The sequence below is a fragment of the Nerophis ophidion genome, linkage group LG24, assembly GCF_033978795.1.
Source record: "Nerophis ophidion isolate RoL-2023_Sa linkage group LG24, RoL_Noph_v1.0, whole genome shotgun sequence".
Classification (NCBI taxonomy): Eukaryota; Metazoa; Chordata; class Actinopteri; order Syngnathiformes; family Syngnathidae; genus Nerophis; species Nerophis ophidion.
Window position 1 is genome coordinate 1,641,118 of NC_084634.1, and position 22,500 is coordinate 1,663,617.

Consider the following 22,500-nt stretch of genomic DNA (forward strand, 5'->3'; position numbering starts at 1 on the left):
CTTTAATAAATAAATCTATATATATAAAAAAATGGGTATTTCTGTCCGTCATTTTTTTTCCTTTTTGTGGAAAAAAAATGATGAAAAAAACACTTAATCCAATCCAATCCAATCCAATCCAATCCAATCCACTTTATTTATATAGCACATTTAAACAACAATACCATTTCCAAAGTGCTGCACAGCCATGTTAAAAACAATATTATGCTCCACCAATGACTGAATAAAACAAAAAATAAATAAAAATAAAAACAATATAAAAACAAATATGATTAATAACTATTTTAAAGGCTAAAATCAATTAAAACAATAAAATAGAAATCAAAGTGTATAAAAAACACAGAAGACAACAGAGGACAGAGGACCACACAACTCACGTAGTGTTAAAAGCCAAAGAATAAAAGTGGGTCTTAAGACGAGACTTAAAAGAGTCCACTGTGGAAGCAGTTTGAACATGAAGAGGCGGAGTGTTCCAGAGCTTAGGGCCGACCCCTGGTCTTAAGTCTGGTCTTGGGCACCAGTCCATGTAAAGATTTAAAAACAAACAGCAATGTTTTAAAATCAATTCTAACATGAACAGGAAGCCAGTGCAAACTCTGAAGAATTGGGGTTCTATGCTGGCGTTTCCTGGCCCCTGTTCAAAGTCCTGCTGCCGCCTTCTGGACTAACTGCAACCGGGAGAGAGCTTTTTGGCTAATGCCAGCATAAAGTGCATTGAAATAAAAGCATGCACCACTTGTTCAAAAAGGTTAAAAGATAAAAAGGGTTTAACCTTTACTAAAAGACGAAGGTGATAAAAACACGATTTTAAAACGCCATTGACTTGTTTGTCTAGTTTAAAATGTCTGTCTATAGTGACGCCACTTAATTGAAGGGTTTCAAAGAGGAGAAAACAGGAAAAAAAAACCTAACCATAGTTTATCTTCAATTTCGACTCTTTAAAATTCAAAATTCAACCGAAAAAAAGAACAGAAAAACTAGCTAATTCGAATCTTTTTGAGAAAAATCAAAAAAATAATTTACGGAACATCATTAGTAATTTTTCCTGATTAAGATTAATTTTAGAATTTTGATGACATGTTTTAAATGTGTTAAAATCCAATCTGCACTTTGTTAGAATATATAACAAATTGGACCAAGCTATATTTCTAACAAAGACAAATCATTATTTCTTCTAGATTTTTTCAGATTTTTTTTTTAAAAGAAATTCAAAAGACTTTGAAATAAGATTTAAATTTGATTGTAAAGATTTTCTAGATTTGCCAGAATATTTTTTTTGAATTTTAATCATAATAAGTTTGAAGAAATATTTCACAAATATTTTTCCTCGAAAAAACAGAAGCTAAAATGAAGAATTAAATTAAAATGTATTTATTATTCTTTACAATAAAAAAATAAATGTACTTGAACATTGATTTAAATTGTCAGGAAAGAAGAGGAAGTAATTCAAAAGGTAAAAAGGTATATGTGTTTAAAAATCCCTAAAATCATTTTTAAAGGTTGTATTTTTTCTCTAAAATTGTCCTTTCTGAAAGTTATAAGAAGCAAAGTAAAAAAATAAATGAATGTATTTAAACAAGTGAAGACCGAGTCTTTTAAATATTTTCTTGGATTTTCAAATTCTATTTGAGTTTTGTCTCTCTTAGAATTATCGGACAAAGTGAGAGCAGCTTGCTAGTAAATTAATAACATTTAAAAAATCGAGGCAGCTCACTGGTAAGTGCTGCTATTTGAGCTATTTTTAGAACAGGCCAGCGGGCGACTCATCTGGTCCTTACGGGCGACCTGGTCTTGGTGACCCCTGTTCTAGCATGTTCTATATGTTCTAGTTATTTGAATGACTCTTAGCTTAACATAGCAGTTGCTTATTTCTGCCTCATATAACCTACACTTATTCAGCCTCTTCTTCACTATTCTTTATTTATTTTAAATTGCCTTTCAAATGTCTATTCTTGCTGTTGGATTTTATCAAATACAATTTCGTTCGTTTAAACCTAAAAATCTTGGCTTTTGATACTTGGCACCATCTTAGAAGTATTCTAGCGTTTTCTGTGTTAGCATGCTAAAGTTTTATGCTAGCTTTGTTGATAATTTTGATCGTTTAAACCTAAAAATCTTGGCTTTTGATACTTGGCACCATCTTAGAAGTATTCTAGCGTTTTCTGTGTTAGCATGCTAAAGTTTTATGCTAGCTTTGTTGATAATTTTGATCGTTTAAACCTAAAAATCTTGGCTTTTGATACTTGGCACCATCTTAGAAGTATTCTAGCGTTTTCTGTGTTAGCATGCTAAAGTTTTATGCTAGCTTTGTTGATAATTTTGATCGTTTAAACCTAAAAATCTTGGCTTTTGGTACTCTGCACCATCTTAGAAGTACGCTAACTTTCTAATGTTACATATGAACACTTTCCGAGGTTCAGTTTAGCGTCAAACCTTTTTTCCGACGGTATGGCTTCCCTTCCGCTTCCCAGCATGCATCTGTCCCCTGGCGGCGGTCCTAGCGTGAAGTTTAATCACAGCCTGCTTGCCGCGGCGGAAGAGCGACGCCCCGTCTGCCGCTAACGTTCAATTCTCCGAGATGGAATGCGCGGGGAAAGAGACACTTACACGTGTTGGAGCACTCGCTAACGTGGAGACGGTGGTCGGGGGATGGGGGCTGGGGGGGTGGCGGGTGTTGTTGAGATGAGACGCTCACAGATGGCGGCGACGGCGAGCGCGGTCGACAGGAGAGTTTTTGTTTCTTCCCGGGAACAAAGTCACGTCGCCGCCTTTCATCGTCCTGATGAGCAACGCCAGCTGTCGCCCGAATTAATCAAGAAAGTGAGGACGTCTTCCAGTCCTCGCCTCGCCAGGTCACATGATCTTTCCACGCTGCTAACACTAAAGATGCTAATACGCTAATGCCCCCATCCCCCTTCCCCTTCGAAGTCTTAGAAGTATGCACATTTTCCTATGTTAGCATGCTAACCTTTTATGTGAGCATTGTTGCTAATTATGTTCGTTTAAACCATAAAATCCCGGCTTTTGATACTTGGCACCTATTTGGAAATATGATAACCTTTTCTGTTAGCATGCTAACGTTTTATGCTAGCGTAGTTGCTAATTAAGTTCGTTCAAACCTTAAAATCCCGGCTTTTGATACTTGGCACCAACGTAGAATGATGCTAAATTTTTCTATGTTAGCATGCTAACGTTATATGCTAGCGCAGTTGCTAATTATCCTCTTTTGAACTTTAAAATCCCGGCTATTGATACTTGGCACCAATTTGGAAATATGATAACCTTTTCTGTTAGCATGCTAACATTTTATGCTAGCGCAGTTGCTAATTATGTTCGTTTAAACCTTAAAATCCCGGCTTTTGATACTTGGCACCTATTTGGAAATATGATAACCTTTTCTGTTAGCATGCTAACGTTTTATGCTAGCGTAGTTGCTAATTAAGTTCGTTTAAACCTTAAAATCCCGGCTTTTGATACTTGGCACCAGCGTAGAATGATGCTAAATTTTTCTATGTTAGCATGCTAACGTTATATGCTAGCGCAGTTGCTAATTATGTTCGTTTGAACTTTAAAATCCCGGCTATTGATACTTGGCACCAATTTGGAAATATGATAACCTTTTCTGTTAGCATGCTAACATTTTATGCTAGCGCAGTTGCTAATTATGTTCGTTTAAACCTTAAAATCCCGGCTTTTGATACTTGGCACCAACGTAGAATTATGCAAAATTTTTCTATGTTAGCATGCTAATGTTTTATGTGAGCATTGTTGCTAATTTTGTTCTTTTGAAACCCTACAAATGATAGCTTTTGATACTTGGCACAAACTTACAAATATGCTAACCTTTTCTTTGTTAGCATGCAAGTGTTGTTGCTAATTATGTTTGTTTAAACCTACAAATCCCGGCTTTTGATACTTGGCACCGATTTCGAAGTAAGCTAACTTTTTCCACGTTAGCATGCTAAAGTTTTACGCGGCCAATTTTATTTTATTTTTTGCCACAAATGTTCTTTTTTTCTCTCTGCTTGCAGAACATTCTCTCCGGTCACTCCGGGTCCGGCCAGCCACAGAGCCGGCGCCCCGCTGCCGATGCATGCCCCGCTGCGGCGGCGGACCCGCTCATGTTGGAGCAGCTGCAGGCGCGCATCAAGGAGCTGAAGGCGTGGCTGCGACACACCGAGCTCCTCATCTTCAACTCCTGCCTTCGCCGGGACACCGCCGCCTCCGCACAGCTGGCCAGCTTCAAGGTAGGCGGGGCTTCTTCCCCAATGTCCCGCCTCCCGCCCACACAGTCTCAGGCCTGAACCTGCATTAAAAAAAATGACAAATGTAGCTCCGTGGTTGCTAAGCTAGCTGAGCTTGACATCAAAGTCCTCACCTTCACTGTTTCTCACCTTCTTTATCAAAGTGAGGCCTTCAAAACGAGCTACTGGACATTAAAAATTATCAAAGAAAATAAATCACTAATTGATTAGTCATTAATTAATGTATGCTTTCAACAATTATACTAAAATAATAGAAAATAAATGCTCTGATCATTTTGCATTGGTAATAAAAACATGTACTGATAAAACAACAATAAATTCATGAAATAAATGGCAGCATCAAATAAATAATTCATAAAAACAGCAATAAATAAATAATCAATTATTGAATGTGTTTGTAATGAATAATTCTAGTTTTACTATTAGTTGAATATTTCATGAATAATACAAATAAGTACATTTTAATCAAATAAAGTAAAAAAATTAATGAATGAATGTATGAATAAATAAATACACAAATAAATAAACACATGAATTCATTAATAAAATGCTGGTTATGGATGTTGTTTGCAGTAATGCTTGACAAGTAAAACAATTTTAAAAAATGCAATAAAATAATGACCTAACTCAACAAAATGTTTGCTTTGTTAATTCTAATTATTTACTTTGCATGTATTATTACTTAATGTATTAGTAGTTTTTTATTTATTATTAGTTTTTGTTATTTCTTTTAACGCAATATTACTTTTAATGTATTCTTACTTTGTACGAAATATTACTTTATACTTATTACTAATTTAATGTAATACTTTTAATGTATTATTACTTTAAACGTATTACTACTTTTAATGTAATAATTTTAATGTATTACTTTTTATGTACCTTTACTTTTTAGGTAATAGTACTTTTAATGTATTATTACTTTATACGTAATATTACTTTATACATATTATTACTTATAATTTAATACTTTGAATGTTTTATCACTTTTTATTTATCATAACTTTATGAGTATTTTTAATTGTAATATATTAGTACTTTTTACGTATTATTACTTTATGGGTATTATCACCTTTATTGTAATAATTTGAAGTAGTATTACTTTTAATACATTATTACTTTTTACGTAATATTACTTTATATGTATTATCACTTTTAATGTAATACTTTTTATTATTATTGTTTTATAAGTTTTAATTAATTGAATGTATTATTACATTTTACGTAATATTACTTGTAACATATTGATTTTTACGTATGATTACCTTATTACTATATATGTAATAATTTGAATTTATATTAATTTTTATTTATGATTATTTTATAAGTATTAATAATTTTTTACGTAATATTACTTTATACTTATTATCCCCTTTCTTTTTATACTTTTTTACGTCATATTACTTTTAATACATTATTACTTTTTACGTAATATTACATTATACGTGTTATCACTTTTAATGTAATACTTTTTATTATTATTACTTTATAAGTATTAATTATTTGAATGTATTATTACCTTTCACGTAATATTACTTTTAACATATTACTTTTTATGTAATATAACCTTATGCCTCTTTTTACTTTTAATGTAATACTTGTGATTTATTATTACTTTTTAATTATTATTATTTTACAAAGTATGAATACTTTTCATGTAATATTACTTCATACATATTAGTTACTTATAATTGGATACTCTTAATGTTTTATTACTTTTTATTCATCATAAATGTATAAGTTTTTGTACTTTTATTATATAAATACATTTGACGTAATATTACTTTATACATATTTTTACTTATAGTTTAATACTTTAATTATATTAATACTTTTGACGTGATATTACTTTCTACTTATGTGGGCTCTAGCGAGGATGTTGTTGTGGTTTGTGCAGCCCTTTGAGACACTAGTGATTTAGGGCTATATAAATAATCATTGATTGATTGATTGATTGATTATTATCACCTTTATTGTAATACTTTTTACGTAATATTACTTTTAATACATTATTACTTTTTACGTAATATTACTTTATATGTATTATCACTTTTAATGTAATACTTTTTAGTATTATTATTTTCTAAGTATCAATTATTTTAATGTAATAATACTTTATACGTAATATTACTTTTAACATATTACTATTTACGTAGTATTAACTTTATACGTAATACTACTTTTGACGTAATAATTTTAATATATTATCACTTTTAATGTACTAATACTTTTTACGTACTTTTACTTTTTAGGTAAATTTACATTTAATGTATTATTACTTTTTACATAATATTACTTTATACGTATTATTACTAATAATTTAATACTTTTAATGTTTTCCTACTTTTTATTCATCATAACTTTAAAAGTATTTTTACTTTTAATATATTAATACGTTTTACGGAATATTACTTTATACGTATTACCACCTTTATTGCAATACTTTTTACGTAGTATTATTTTTAATACATTATTTAATTTTACGTAATTTTACTTTATACATCTTATTACTTTAATACTTTTAACATTTTATTACTTTTTATTCATCACCACGTTATAAGTATTTTTAATTGTAATATATTATTACTTTTTACATAATCTTACTTTATATGTATTATTACTTTTAATTAGATATTTTTTATTATTATTATTTTATAAGTATAAATTATTTTAATGTACTATTACCGTTTACGTAATATTACTTTTAACATATTACTTTTCACGTAATATTACACATGTGTTTTATCACTTTTAATGTAATACTTTTTATTATTATTATTTTATAAGTATTAATTATTTTACCTATTACGTAATATTACTTTTTAAGTAATTTTAACTTATACCTCTTATTACTTTTAATGCAATCATTTTAATGTATTTTTGCTTTTTATTTATTATTATTTTATAAGTATTAATACTCTTTACGTAGTATTACTTTATACGTGTTATCACTTTTAATGTACTATTACTTTTGAGGTAGTATTACTTTTTTATAAGCGCCAAAAAGCAAAAAAAGAGGTTTTAAGTGGACAATAAGACTCAAAAACAAACATAAGTAATATTTTCACACTCCAAAACAAAGTTGATGATTGATAGTAGGCTAAATGGCGTCTGGAGGCGGGCGCAGGATCCCATGCTAACGCGATGCTAATCAGCTAGCATCCTCACATTAGCCTAGCGTTAGCTTATGCAAGCATATGCAAATGAGCCTGGCCTTGATGCCTCACTGTGGGGGCGTGGTCACATGTCACCTGATCTATTCTGGGGCGGGCTTTAGCCTTGAAACGCTCAGTTAGCATGTCGCTAACCCCTGCAAAATGTAGGCATTCTATTTTATTATATTTTATATGTCACACACACACACACACACACACACAAGCTCCTCCCCCCCAGCTAACCTTCCTCTTAATTGAATTAGCGCTCTGTTAAGATAGCATATCATGCACACACACACACACACACACACACACACACACACACACACCCCAGGCCATCATTGTGTGTGTGTGTGTGTGTGTGTGTGTGTGTGTGTGTGTGTGTGTGTGTGTGTGTGTGTGTGTGTGTGTGTGTCCCGCCGCAGGATGAAGACTTTACACACCTCTTAAATACTGAGCACGGTATTAGTAGATCACACTACCAATTGTATACTTTGTACACACTAATAGTACATACTATTGTATACTTTGTACACACTAATAGTACACACTATTGTTTACTTTGTACACACTAATAGTACACACTATTGTATACTTTGTACACACTAACAGTACACACTATTTTACACTTTGTACATACTAATAGTACACACTATTGTATACTTTGTACACACTAATAGTACACACTATTGTATACTTTGTACACACTAACAGTACACACTATTTTACACTTTGTACATACTAATAGTACACACTATTGTATACTTTGTACATACTAATAGTACACACTATTTTACACTTTGTACACACTAACAGTACACACTATTGTATACTTTGTACATACTAATAGTACACACTATTGTATACTTTGTACACACTAATAGTACACACTATTTTACACTTTTTACATGCTAATAGTACACACTATTGTATACTTTGTACACACTAACAGTACACACTATTTTACACTTTGTACATACTAATAGTACACACTATTGTATACTTTGTACACACTAATAGTACACACTATTGTATACTTTGTACACACTAATAGTACACACTATTGTATACTTTGTACACACTAACAGTACACACTATTTTACACTTTGTACATACTAACAGTACACACTATTGTATACTTTGTACACACTAATAGTACACACTATTGTATACTTTGTACACACTAATAGTACACACTATTGTATACTTTGTACACACTAATAGTACACACTATTGTATACTTTGTACACACTAACAGTACACACTATTTTACACTTTGTACATACTAATAGTACACACTATTGTATACTTTGTACACACTAATAGTACACACTATTGTATACTTTGTACACACTAACAGTACACACTATTTTATACTTTGTACATACTAATAGTACACACTATTGTATACTTTGTACACACTATTTTACACTTTTTACATGCTAATAGTACACACTATTGTATACTTTGTACACACTAACAGTACACACTATTTTACACTTTGTACATACTAATAGTACACACTATTGTATACTTTGTACACACTAATAGTACACACTATTGTATACTTTGTACACACTAATAGTACACACTATTGTATACTTTGTACACACTAACAGTACACACTATTTTACACTTTGTACATACTAATAGTACACACTATTGTATAATTTGTACACACTAATAGTACACACTATTGTATACTTTGTACACACTAATAGTACACACTATTGTATAATTTGTACACACTAATAGTACACACTATTGTATAATTTGTACACACTAATAGTACACACTATTGTATACTTTGTACACACTAATAGTACACACTATTGTATACTTTGTACACACTAATAGTACACACTATTGTATACTTTGTACACACTAATAGTACACACTATTGTATACTTTGTACACACTAATAGTACACACTATTGTATACTTTGTACACACTAACAGTACACACTATTGTATACTTTGTACATACTAATAGTACACACTATTGTATACTTTGTACACACTATTTTACACTTTTTACATGCTAATAGTACACACTATTGTATACTTTGTACACACTAACAGTACACACTATTTTACACTTTGTACATACTAATAGTACACACTATTGTATACTTTGTACACACTAATAGTACACACTATTGTATACTTTGTACACACTAATAGTACACACTATTGTATACTTTGTACACACTAACAGTACACACTATTTTACACTTTGTACATACTAATAGTACACACTATTGTATAATTTGTACACACTAATAGTACACACTATTGTATACTTTGTACACACTAATAGTACACACTATTGTATAATTTGTACACACTAATAGTACACACTATTGTATAATTTGTACACACTAATAGTACACACTATTGTATACTTTGTACACACTAATAGTACACACTATTGTATACTTTGTACACACTAATAGTACACACTATTGTATACTTTGTACACACTAATAGTACACACTATTGTATACTTTGTACACACTAATAGTACACACTATTGTATACTTTGTACACACTAACAGTACACACTATTTTACACTTTGTACATACTAATAGTACACACTATTGTATACTTTGTACACACTAATAGTACACACTATTGTATACTTTGTACACACTAATAGTACACACTATTGTATACTTTGTACACACTAATAGTACACACTATTGTATACTTTGTACACACTAATAGTACACACTATTTTACACTTTGTACACACTAATAGTACACACTATTTTACACTTTGCACACACTAATAGAACACACTAATTTGTACTTTGACACTTTAATAGTACACACTATTTCATACCTTGTACACACTAATAATACACAATATTTTATACTTTGTACACACTAACAGTACACACTATTGTATACTTTGTACACACTAACAGTACACACTATTGTATACTTTGTACACACTAATAGTACACACTGTTTTACACTTTAGAACACTAATAGTACATACTATTTTATAGATTGTACTCACTAATATTACACACTATTGAACACATTAATAGTACACACTATTTTGCACTTTGAACACACTAATAGTACATTCTATTGTACACTTTGTACACACTAATAGTACACACTGTTTTACACTTTGCACACACATATAGTACACACTGTTTTACACTTTGTACAGACTAATAGTACACACTATTTTACACTTTGCACAGATTAATAGTACACACTATTTTACACTTTGTACATACTAATAGTACACACTATTTTGCACTTTGCACACACTAATAGAACACACTAATTTGTACTTTGACACTTTAATAGTACACACTATTTCATACCTTGTACAGACTAATAATACACAATATTTTATAGATTTTACGCACTAATAGTACACACAATTTTATAGATTGTACGCACTAATAGTAAACATGTTAATTTTAGATTGTGCACACTAATAGTACACACTATTTTACACTTTGTACACACTAATAGTACACACTGTTTTACACTTTGTACACACTAATAGTATACTTTTTACACACTAATAGTACATACTGTTTTACACTTTGTAAACATTATTGTACACACTGATTTACACTTTGTACACACTAATAGTACACACTGTTTTGTACTTTGAACACATTAATAGTACACACTATTTTGCGCTCTGAACACACTAATAGTACACGCTATTTTAAACTTTGTACACACTAATAGTACACACTATTTTACACTTTGTACACACTAATAGTACACACTGTTTTACACTTTGCACACACTAATAGTACACACTGTTTTACACTTCGTACACACAAACAGTACACACTAATTTACACTTTGTACACACTAATATTACACACTATTTTACACTCTGTACATACTAATAGTATGCACTTTTTTACACTTTGCACACACTAATAGTACACTATTTTATACCTTGACACTTTAATAGTACACACTATTTCATACCTTGTATACACTAATAGTACACAATATTGTATACTTTGTACACACTAATAGTACACACTAATAGTACACACTATTTTATAGATTAATTGTCCACACTAATAGTAAACCCTATTTTTAAATAGTACACACTAATAGTACACACTATTTTTAAATAGTACACACTATTTTTAAATAGTACACACATTTCCTTCTTCCTGTTTTCCTTCATTTTCTTTGATCTTCTTTCTCTTCATTTCCTCTCCTTCTGTCCTCTTTTCCTTCCCTCATTTGTTTTCTCTTTCTTCCTTTTTTGACCTGTTTTCCTTCCTTCATTTCTTCTTCCATTTCCTTTTTCATCCTTTCCTCTTTCCTTTCCTTTGTTTCTTCCTTCATCTTGTCCTCACCTTTGTCCTCTTTCTCTTCCTTCATTTCCTGTCCTTCTGTCCTCTTTCCCTCCCTTCATTTATTTCCTCTTTCCTTTTTGACCTGTTTCCCTTCTTTCATTTCTTATAATCTCCTTTCCTTCTTCCTGTCCTTACTTCTTTCATCCTACCCTTCCTTCATTTATTTATTTATTTTCCTTTTTTCTTTATGTTGTTCCCTTCCATTTATTCTTCTTTCCTAACATCTTCTCTTCCTTTATTTCCTCCTCTTTTATTTCAGTTCTTCTCTTTTCTTTTTCCATTTCCAGTTATTTTGTTCTTTTTCCTTCCTTCTCTTCTTACTTTTTCTTTCATTGTTCCCTTCCTTCATTTTTTCTTTCATTTATTTTCCTCTTTCCTTTCCTTTGTTTCTTCCTTCATCTTGTCCTCCCCTTTCTCCTCTTTCTCTTCCTTCATTTACTCCTTCTCTTCTTTCTTCCTTCCTCTAGTCGTTCCCTTTTTTTATTCATTCATTGACTTTTACTTTTTATTTCCTGTGATTATTCCTTCCTCTTGTTTGACCTTCTCTCCTTCCCTTTTCCCTCTATCCCTTCCTTAATTTCCTGTCTTCCTGTTCATTTCCTTCTTTTTCTTCCTGAATTGTTGCTTTCCTTATTTTGTCTTTCTCTTCCTTTTCTCTCTTTCTTATCCTTATTTATTTTCTTCCTTCCTCCTTCCCTTTCTCCTTACTTTTTTCATCTTTCCCTTCCTTCATTTCTTCCTTCTTTCCCTTCATTTCCTGTCTTTCTGTCCTCTTTCTCTTCCTTCATTTACTCCCTCTATTCCTTTTTCCTTCCTCTAGTCTTTCCCTCCCTTTTTTTATTATTTCATTGACTTGTTCTTCTTTCCTTTCTATTTCCTGTCATTATTTCTTCCTCTTGTTTGACCTCCTCTCCATCCTTCTTCTCCTTTCTTCTTCCCTCTTTCCCTTCCTATCTTCCTGTCATTCCTTCACTTCCTTCTTTTTCTCTCCCAATTGTTGCTTCCTTTTCCGTCTTTCTTATCCTTATATTCTTTTTTCATTGTCCTTACTTCTTTCATCTTTCCCTTCCTTCATTTCTTCCTTCTTTTCCTTGATTTTGTCCTCCCCTTTGTCCTCTTTCTCTACCTTCATTTACTCCCTCTTTTCTTTCTTCCTCCCTCTAGTCTTTCCCTTCCTCTTTTGTTCTTTCATTGAGTTTTACTTCTTTCCTTCTTATTTCCTGTCATCATTCCTTCCTCTTGTTTGACCTTTGCTCCTTCCTTCTTCCCTCTTTCCCTTCCTTCACATCCTTCTTTCTCTCTCTCAACTATTGCTTTACTTATTTTGTCTTTCTCTTCCCTTTTCCTCTTTCTTATCCTTGTATTCTTCCTTCCTTCCTCCTTCCCCTCCTTCATTTTTCCTTCCCTTTGTCCTTACTTTTTTCATCTTTCCCCTCCTTCATTTCCTCCTTTTCTTTCAACATGTCTTCTTCCCCTCTTCCCTTCTTCCTTTCCTTTGGTTCTTCTTTCCTTTTCTCCTCCTTTTTTTTTCACTTGCTTTTCTTTGTTCTTCTTTCCTCTTTCCTTTTCATCATTATTTATGTTCGGTCTCCGTTTCCTTTGCCCTTCTATCCTTCCTACATTTCCGAATCCTTTTCCTTCATTCCCTGTCTGTCTGTCCTCTTTCTCTTTCCTCATCGACTCCTTTTCTTCTTCCTTCTTTTCTTCCCTAATTTCCTTCCTTTCCATTTTTCCTTCGTCTTACTTTCCTTTTTCTTTTTTCCTTCCTTGGTTTGCTCCTTCCTCATTCCCTTCTGATATGTCCTTCCTCCTCCTACACACACACACACACACACACACACACACACACACACACACACACACACACACACACACACACGCGCGCGCGCGGAGGGATCAACAAGCGACTTTCTTATCAGCGAGTGTGTTGCTCCGCCTCCTGTGGTTGCGTGGAGATGAATCCTTTCTCCCGCTGTTCGATTCCCGCTAACCCCTCCTCTCCCCCACCCCCCCCCCTTCGCTCTTTGACCTTCTCCAATTTCTATTTCCTTCCTTCCTCACGTTGAGAAAAGTCGCCGTTAATGCGTAGAACTTCGTGACTCCGCCCATTCCCCGCCGCCAACAGGTTAGTGCGGCCACCTGGCGTGCGAGTCACGTGACCTCCGTGTCGGAAACTTCCAGAAGCTGTGAGGACCAACGAGACGTGGGACTTTTATCTTGGCAAGGAGGCGGAGACTTTGATCTCAGAAGACCTTGCATCCCAGCCAAGATGGCGGAGAAGAAGTCACATGACACCCGGAGAGCACACGACGCTCAATGGAAACATCTTCTTGCTCAAAGGCCATTGGTCAGGACCGAGGGGGAGGAGCATAAGTCAATTCCATTTTATACGTTCGCTGGGTCCCATTGAGGCACTTGTGTACTTACACTTATGTTTTAAGTATACTCCTGTACTTACACTTTATATTTTAAATACATTTGTGTACTTACACTTATTATTTTAAGTACACTTGTGTAGTTACACTTAATAATGTAAGTACACTTGTGTACTTGTAAATAGTATTTTAAGTACACTTGTGTACTTACATTTAGTATTTTGAGTACACTTGTGTACTTACATCTAATATTTTAAGTACCTTAGTGTGTACACGTGTGTACTTACACTGAGTATTTTAAGCAAACTTGTGTACTTACATTTATGGTTTTAAGTACACTTGTGTAGTTACACTTAATATTTTAAGTGCACTTGTGTACTTAAACATATTATTTTAAGTACACTTGTGTAGTTACACTTAATATTTTAAGTACACTTGTGTACTTCTACTTAGTATTTTGAGTGCACTTGTGTACTTACATTTAGTATTTTAAGTATCTCAGTGTGTGCACGTATACTTACACTTAGTCTGTAGAGTACACCCGTGTACTTACACTTAGTCTTTTGAGTACATAAGTCTACACTTGTGTACTTACGTTGAGTCTTTTGAGTACAGTCGTGTACTTACACTTAGTATTTTAATCACATTAGTGTGTATGCTTGTGTACTTACATTTAGTATTTTAAGTACCTTAGTATGTACACTTGTGTACTTAAACTTAGTATTTTAAATACATTAGTATGTACACTTGTTTACTTACACTTTGTCTTTTGAGTGCTTGAGCGTGTACACTTATGTATATACACTTTGCCTTTTCGATAATTAAGTGTGTACACTTGTGTACTCACACTTAGTATTCCAAGTACCTTAGTGTGTACGCGTGTGTACCTACACTTAGTCTTTAGAGTACACATGTGCACTTAAACTTAGTATTTTAAGTACATTAGTGTGTACACTTGTGTACTCAAACATAGTATTTTGGGTGCACTTGTATTTTAAGTTTATTAGTGATTACACTTGTCTACTTACACTTCGTCTTTTAAGTGCTTGAGTGTGTACACTTATTTACCTACACTTTGTCTTTTCGGTAACTAAGTGTTTACACTTGTGTACTCACACTTAGTATTTCAAGTACCTTAGTGTGTACACATGTGTACCTACACTTAGTCTTTAGAGTACACGTGTGTACTTACACTTAATGTTTTAAAACACATTAGTGTGTACACTTGTGTACTTACTCTCAGTCCTATGGGGGTGGGGGCTCGGTTTAGTGCCAGGGGTAAAGGAAGCGGTGGAGGCGGAGCAGGAAGTGCGTTGAGAAAACTGATGAGACAATCTTCATCATGTCTTCCTCCTCCTCCGTGACCAAACTCCTCCCCCTCGTCTTCCTCCTCCGTGAACAATCCTTCTACCGCTCTAATTCGCCTCTCCCTGCTCCCCTCGCCACGCCGGCCGCCAGCGGGCGTCACGCCGCCCATTTTGTTGTTGTTTAGAGCCTTCACACACACACACACACACACACACACACACACACACACACACACACACACACACACACACACACACACACACACACACACACACACACACACACACACACACACACACACACATTCTTGTAGTTCTGACCCTCTGGGGACCTGAGAAAAAAGCCGACCTCTTTAGGACCACCCTTTCTAGATAAATAAATATTTGTATTTACAACATTAATCATAAATACTATGCAAATATAAAAAAAAATGAAGCCTCTAGTTAATATTTTTGGGGGAATTTTGGTTAGTAATTGTTCTGTAGTCTTTATTATTTACTTCCATATTATTACAGTATGTCTCTATATACATATTTATTTAAATGTTTTATTAAATTTTGGCCAAAGGGGCGCATTTAAATTCCTTACACGCACTTGCTATTACAAATGTTGACCAGAGGGGGAGCACTTCACATGTTAATTTACACACGCTTGTTATTTCATATGTTGGCCACTTTTAAAACCGACACAGTCAATTAGAACAATATCCCTCCTTTTTGGGACCACCCTCATTTTGATAGATTTCAAATGAGACGTTTTCTATCAGATGCGATGGTTTTCCGTATTGGGACCACGGTTTAAGTCCTCACTTTTTCACCGGTCCTCATATGGACGGAACTTGTTCGCCGGTCCTCATATGGACGGAACTTGTTCGCCGGTCCTCATATGGACGGAACTTGTTCACCGGTTCTCATATGGACGGAACTTGTTCACCGGTCCTCACACGGACGGAACTTGTTCATTGGTCCTCTTATGGACGGAACTTGTCCACTGGTCCTCATATGGATGGAACTTGTTCACCAGTACTCATATGGACGGAACTTGTTCACCGGTCCTCACACGGACGGAACTTGTTCATTGGTCCTCTTATGGACGGAACTTGTCCACCGGTCCTCATATGGACGGAACTTGTTCACCGGTCCTCATATGGACGGAACTTGTTCGCCGGTCCTCATATGGACGGAACTTGTTCGCCGGTCCTCATATGGACGGAACTTGTTGGTGTCTCAGGAGGGTAGACATACAAGAACACACACACACATTCTTGTATTTCTCACCTTCTTGGGACCTGAGAAAAAAGCCGACCTCTTTAGGACCACCCTTTCTAGATATATACAAATTTGTATTTACAACATTAATCATAAATACTATGCAAATATAAAAAAATGGGATCCTCCAGTTCATATTTTTTGGGGAAATTTTTGGTTAGTAATTGTTTTTTAGTCTTTATTATTTACTTCAAGTTATTACAGTAGGTCTATATATACATATTTATTTAAATGTTTTATTAAATTTTGGCCAAAGGGGGCGCATTTAAATTCCTTACACGCACTTGTTATTACAAATGTTGACCAGAGGGGGAGCACTTCACATGTTAATTTACACACGCTTGTTATTTCATATGTTGGCCACTTTTAAAACCGACAGACAGTCAATTAGAACAATATACCTCCTTTTTGGGACCACCCTCATTTTGATAGATTTCAAATGAGACGTTCTCTATCAGATGCGATGGTTTTCCGTATTGGGACCACGGTTTAAGTCCTCACTTTTTCACCGGTCCTCATATGGACGGAACTTGTTCGCCGGTCCTCGTATGGACGTAACTTGTTCGCCGGTCCTCATATGGACGGAACTTGTTCACCGGTCCTCACACGGACGGAACTTGTTCATTGGTCCTCTTATGGACGGAACTTGTCCACTGGTCCTCATATGGATGGAACTTGTTCACCAGTACTCATATGGACGGAACTTGTTCACCGGTCCTCACACGGACGGAACTTGTTCATTGGTCCTCTTATGGACGGAACTTGTCCACCGGTCCTCATATGGACGTAACTTGTTCGCCGGTCCTCATATGGACGGAACTTGTTCACCGGTCCTCACACGGACGGAACTTGTTCATTGGTCCTCTTATGGACGGAACTTGTCCACTGGTCCTCATATGGATGGAACTTGTTCACCAGTACTCATATGGACGGAACTTGTTCACCGGTCCTCACACGGACGGAACTTGTTCATTGGTCCTCTTATGGACGGAACTTGTCCACCGGTCCTCATATGGACGGAACTTGTTCACCGGTCCTCATATGGACGGAACTTGTTCACTGGTCCTCATATGGACGGAACTTGTTCGCCGGTCCTCATATGGACGGAACTTGTTGGTGTCTCAGGAGGGTAGACCTACAAGAACACACACACACATTCTTGTATTTCTCACCTTCTTGGGACCTGAGAAAAAAGCCGACCTCTTTAGGACCACCCTTTCTAGATATATACAAATTTGTATTTACAACATTAATCATAAATACTATGCAAATATAAAAAAATGGGATCCTCCAGTTCATATTTTTTGGGGAAATTTTTGGTTAGTAATTGTTTTTTAGTCTTTATTATTTACTTCAAGTTATTACAGTAGGTCTATATATACATATTTATTTAAATGTTTTATTAAATTTTGGCCAAAGGGGGCGCATTTAAATTCCTTACACGCACTTGTTATTACAAATGTTGACCAGAGGGGGAGCACTTCACATGTTAATTTACACACGCTTGTTATTTCATATGTTGGCCACTTTTAAAACCGACAGACAGTCAATTAGAACAATATACCTCCTTTTTGGGACCACCCTCATTTTGATAGATTTCAAATGAGACGTTCTCTATCAGATGCGATGGTTTTCCGTATTGGGACCACGGTTTAAGTCCTCACTTTTTCACCGGTCCTCATATGGACGGAACTTGTTCGCCGGTCCTCGTATGGACGTAACTTGTTCGCCGGTCCTCATATGGACGGAACTTGTTCACCGGTCCTCACACGGACGGAACTTGTTCATTGGTCCTCTTATGGACGGAACTTGTCCACTGGTCCTCATATGGATGGAACTTGTTCACCAGTACTCATATGGACGGAACTTGTTCACCGGTCCTCACACGGACGGAACTTGTTCATTGGTCCTCTTATGGACGGAACTTGTCCACCGGTCCTCATATGGACGTAACTTGTTCGCCGGTCCTCATATGGACGGAACTTGTTCACCGGTCCTCACACGGACGGAACTTGTTCATTGGTCCTCTTATGGACGGAACTTGTCCACTGGTCCTCATATGGATGGAACTTGTTCACCAGTACTCATATGGACGGAACTTGTTCACCGGTCCTCACACGGACGGAACTTGTTCATTGGTCCTCTTATGGACGGAACTTGTCCACCGGTCCTCATATGGACGGAACTTGTTCACCGGTCCTCATATGGACGGAACTTGTTCACTGGTCCTCATATGGACGGAACTTGTTCGCCGGTCCTCATATGGACGGAACTTGTTGGTGTCTCAGGAGGGTAGACCTACAAGAACACACACACACATTCTTGTATTTCTCACCTTCTTGGGACCTGAGAAAAAAGCCGACCTCTTTAGGACCACCCTTTCTAGATATATACAAATTTGTATTTACAACATTAATCATAAATACTATGCAAATATAAAAAAAATGGGATCCTCCAGTTCATATTTTTTGGGGAAATTTTTGGTTAGTAATTGTTTTTTAGTCTTTATTATTTACTTCAAGTTATTACAGTAGGTCTATATATACATATTTATTTAAATGTTTTATTAAATTTTGGCCAAAGGGGGCGCATTTAAATTCCTTACACGCACTTGTTATTACAAATGTTGACCAGAGGGGGAGCACTTCACATGTTAATTTACACACGCTTGTTATTTCATATGTTGGCCACTTTTAAAACCGACAGACAGTCAATTAGAACAATATCCCTCCTTTTTGGGACCACCTTCATGTTGATAGATTTCAAATGAGACGTTTTCTATCAGATGCGATGGTTTTCCGTATTGGGACCACGGTTTAAGTCCTCACTTTTTCACCGGTCCTCACATGGGCGGAACTTGTTCACCGGTCCTCACATGGACGAAACTTGTTCACCGGTCCTCACATGGACGGAACTTGTTCACCGGTTCTCATATGGACGGAACTTGTTCACCGGTCCTCACAATGACGGAAGTTGTTTACCGGTCCTCATATGGACTGAACTTTTTGGGGTCTCAGGAGGGTAGACATACAAGAACGCACACACACACACACACACATATACACACACACACGGCGGGCTTGTCCTCTTGATCCTGTCTGCCGTGTTGTGCATCCTATTTGCTGTTTAGACAAGCAGGCCAGCCACAAATATGCTAAACTGCACACAGCCAGGGAGCAGATGAAAGACCGTGTGTGTGTGTGTGTGTGTGTGTGTGTGTGCGTGTGTGTGTGTGGGTGTGTGTGTGTGTGTGTGTGTTTGGAAATCCCATTTCATTGTCATAGTGTTTAATATTTATTGGAAAAATGTAAAGGAAATGTAAAAGAAGTGCTCCTCAGCGAGGAGGCGGGATTAGCATAAATAGTTTGAAGCGCGCCCGTGTCTGGGGAGTAAAGTCGCAAACAGGTGGCGTAAATACACACACACACACACACACACACACACACACACACACACACACACTGACCTTTACGCAGCTCGCTTGTTTCCCTGCCGGTTTCCCCGACTTAAGCGGGACCGCGACTGACCCCGGAGCAGCCAGACGCCTCGGCATGTATGGGGCTCCAGTCCTCCTGGCTTGTCCCCTGCTCGTCCGTCTCTTAGATTTAACTGCATGTTAGACACTTGGGGTTTGTGGGGGGCTAAGTGTGGTAGGGACCCACCATGGCCTTGATGTAAGTCGACTTCACTCCCTTTTAAACAGTTGATCTGACGCTTCTTTTCTGCTCTGGTTGGGTGGCCACAAGCTCATCTGTGCATTAGTTGGGGACGTCTCTGCGCTGCCGACTTGTGGACTGGACTCTCAGACTATTGTGTTGGATTCACTATGGACTGGACTCTCACTATTACTTTAGATCCACTATGGACTGTACTCTAACTATTAAGTTAGATCAACTATATACTGGACTCTCACTATTATGTTAGATCCACTATGGACTGGACTCTCACTATTATGTTAGATCCACTATGGACTGGACTCTCCCACTATTATGTTAGATCCACTATGGACTGGACTCTCACACTATTATGTTAGATCCACTATGGACTGAACTCACACTATTATGTTAGATCCACTATGGACTGGACTCTCACACTATTATGTTAGATCCACTATGGACTGGACTCTCACTATTATGTTAGATCCACTATGGACTGGACTCTCACTATTATGTTAGATCCACTATGGACTGGACTCTCCCACTATTATGTTAGATCCACTATGGACTGGACTCCCACTATTATGTTAGATCCACTATGGACTGGACTCTCACACTATTATGTTAGATCCACTGTGGGCTGGACTCTCACACTATTATGCTAGATCCACTATGGACTGGACTCTCACACTATTATGTTAGATCCACTATGGACTGGACTCTCACTATTATGTTAGATCCACTATGGACTGGACTCCCACTATTATGTTAGATCCACTATGGACTGGACTCTCACACTATTATGTTAGATCCACTATGGACTGGACTCTCACACTATTATGTTAGACCCACTATGGGCTGGACTCTCACACTATTATGTTAGATCCACTATGGACTGGACTCTCACTATTATGTTAGATCCACTATGGACTGGACTCTCACACTATTATGCTAGATCCACTATGGACTGGACTCTCACACTATTATGTTAGATCCACTATGGACTGGACTCTCACTATTATGTTGTTCCGGCTTTGCGTTGTGGGTTCTGTGTTGTTGGCTCGATGCGGGAGCAGTGCAGCCCTCTTGTTTGGTGCTGGGTCTCGGTTGTTTGGGCGGTGGTGTGTTAGTGCGGGTTTGGACTTGGGGGTGGAGTCTTTTAGTAGTCTTTTAGTAAGGGGTGGTGTTGATATCTCTCGTTTGCGGGTTGGCGTTCGGGCTTTCTGGCTAGCTGGCGTCTGCTGGTTTCCATTATCCTGTTGGTGTGTAGTTGTCGGTCGGGGTTTTTCGGTCGCTTTGATTTAATCGAGTGGTGCCGGTTGTCAGGGGTGTTTCAGTCGTTGTTTCTGCTGCCGTTTGTGTGTGTTGTGGGCGGCCGTGGCTGCTGGATCCGGTGCGGGGGGGGGGGGGATAATGTGGTTTGTAGCAGCCCATGCACAGGGTGGTTGTCGGGGCTGGCGAACTTGCCAGCTTCGTTCTTGCGTGTTGTCGTGTCGGTTGGCTTTGTCCGGTGTCGGCCCGAGCCTGCCCTTGCACTCTGCCGCACCGTCATCTGGGTGCTGGCTTGTCGGGGGGTCGACTCCGGGACAGGAGATGGGGCGGATGGGGGGGATTGGTGATGTGATCGACTGGTTCTCGCTAAAAAAACAAGGTATAAAATACAAAATATATCAAATAAAACACATAACACTCAGCAAATGTAACATAGCATAAGATGTCAAATATAACACGTAAAATGTGTTACGTGAAAGATATAGCGGCAAACATAACACAGTTTACATAACACGTAAAACGTATAATGTGAAAGATATAACAGATAATATAACACAGGTTACATAACACGTAAAATATAGCACGTAAAACTTAAAACGTGAAAGATGTAACGGATAATATAACACAGGTTACATAACACGTAACATATAACACGTAAAACGTATTACGTGAAAGATGTAATGGAAAATATAACACAGGTTACATAACACGTGAAACACATAAAATATGACACGTAAAACTTACTACGTGAAAGATATAATGAGAAATATAACGTAGGTTACATAACACGTAAAATATAGCACGTAAAACTTATTACGTGAAATATATAATGGAAAATATAA

At 36.2% G+C, this 22,500-nt stretch overlaps 1 protein-coding gene across 4 annotated transcripts in view; it reads left to right on the forward strand.

Moving 5' to 3' along the window:
• The window catches only part of LOC133542396 (A-kinase anchor protein 6-like), a 169,516-nt gene that overhangs the window by 118,804 nt on the left and 28,212 nt on the right, over window positions 1–22,500 (forward strand). For all 4 annotated transcript variants that reach the window (XM_061886461.1, XM_061886464.1, XM_061886463.1 and 1 more), the window contains exon 17: window positions 4,032–4,247. In XM_061886461.1, the coding sequence (XP_061742445.1) occupies window positions 4,032–4,247 (216 nt within the window). The remainder of the gene's footprint in view (window positions 1–4,031; window positions 4,248–22,500) is intronic.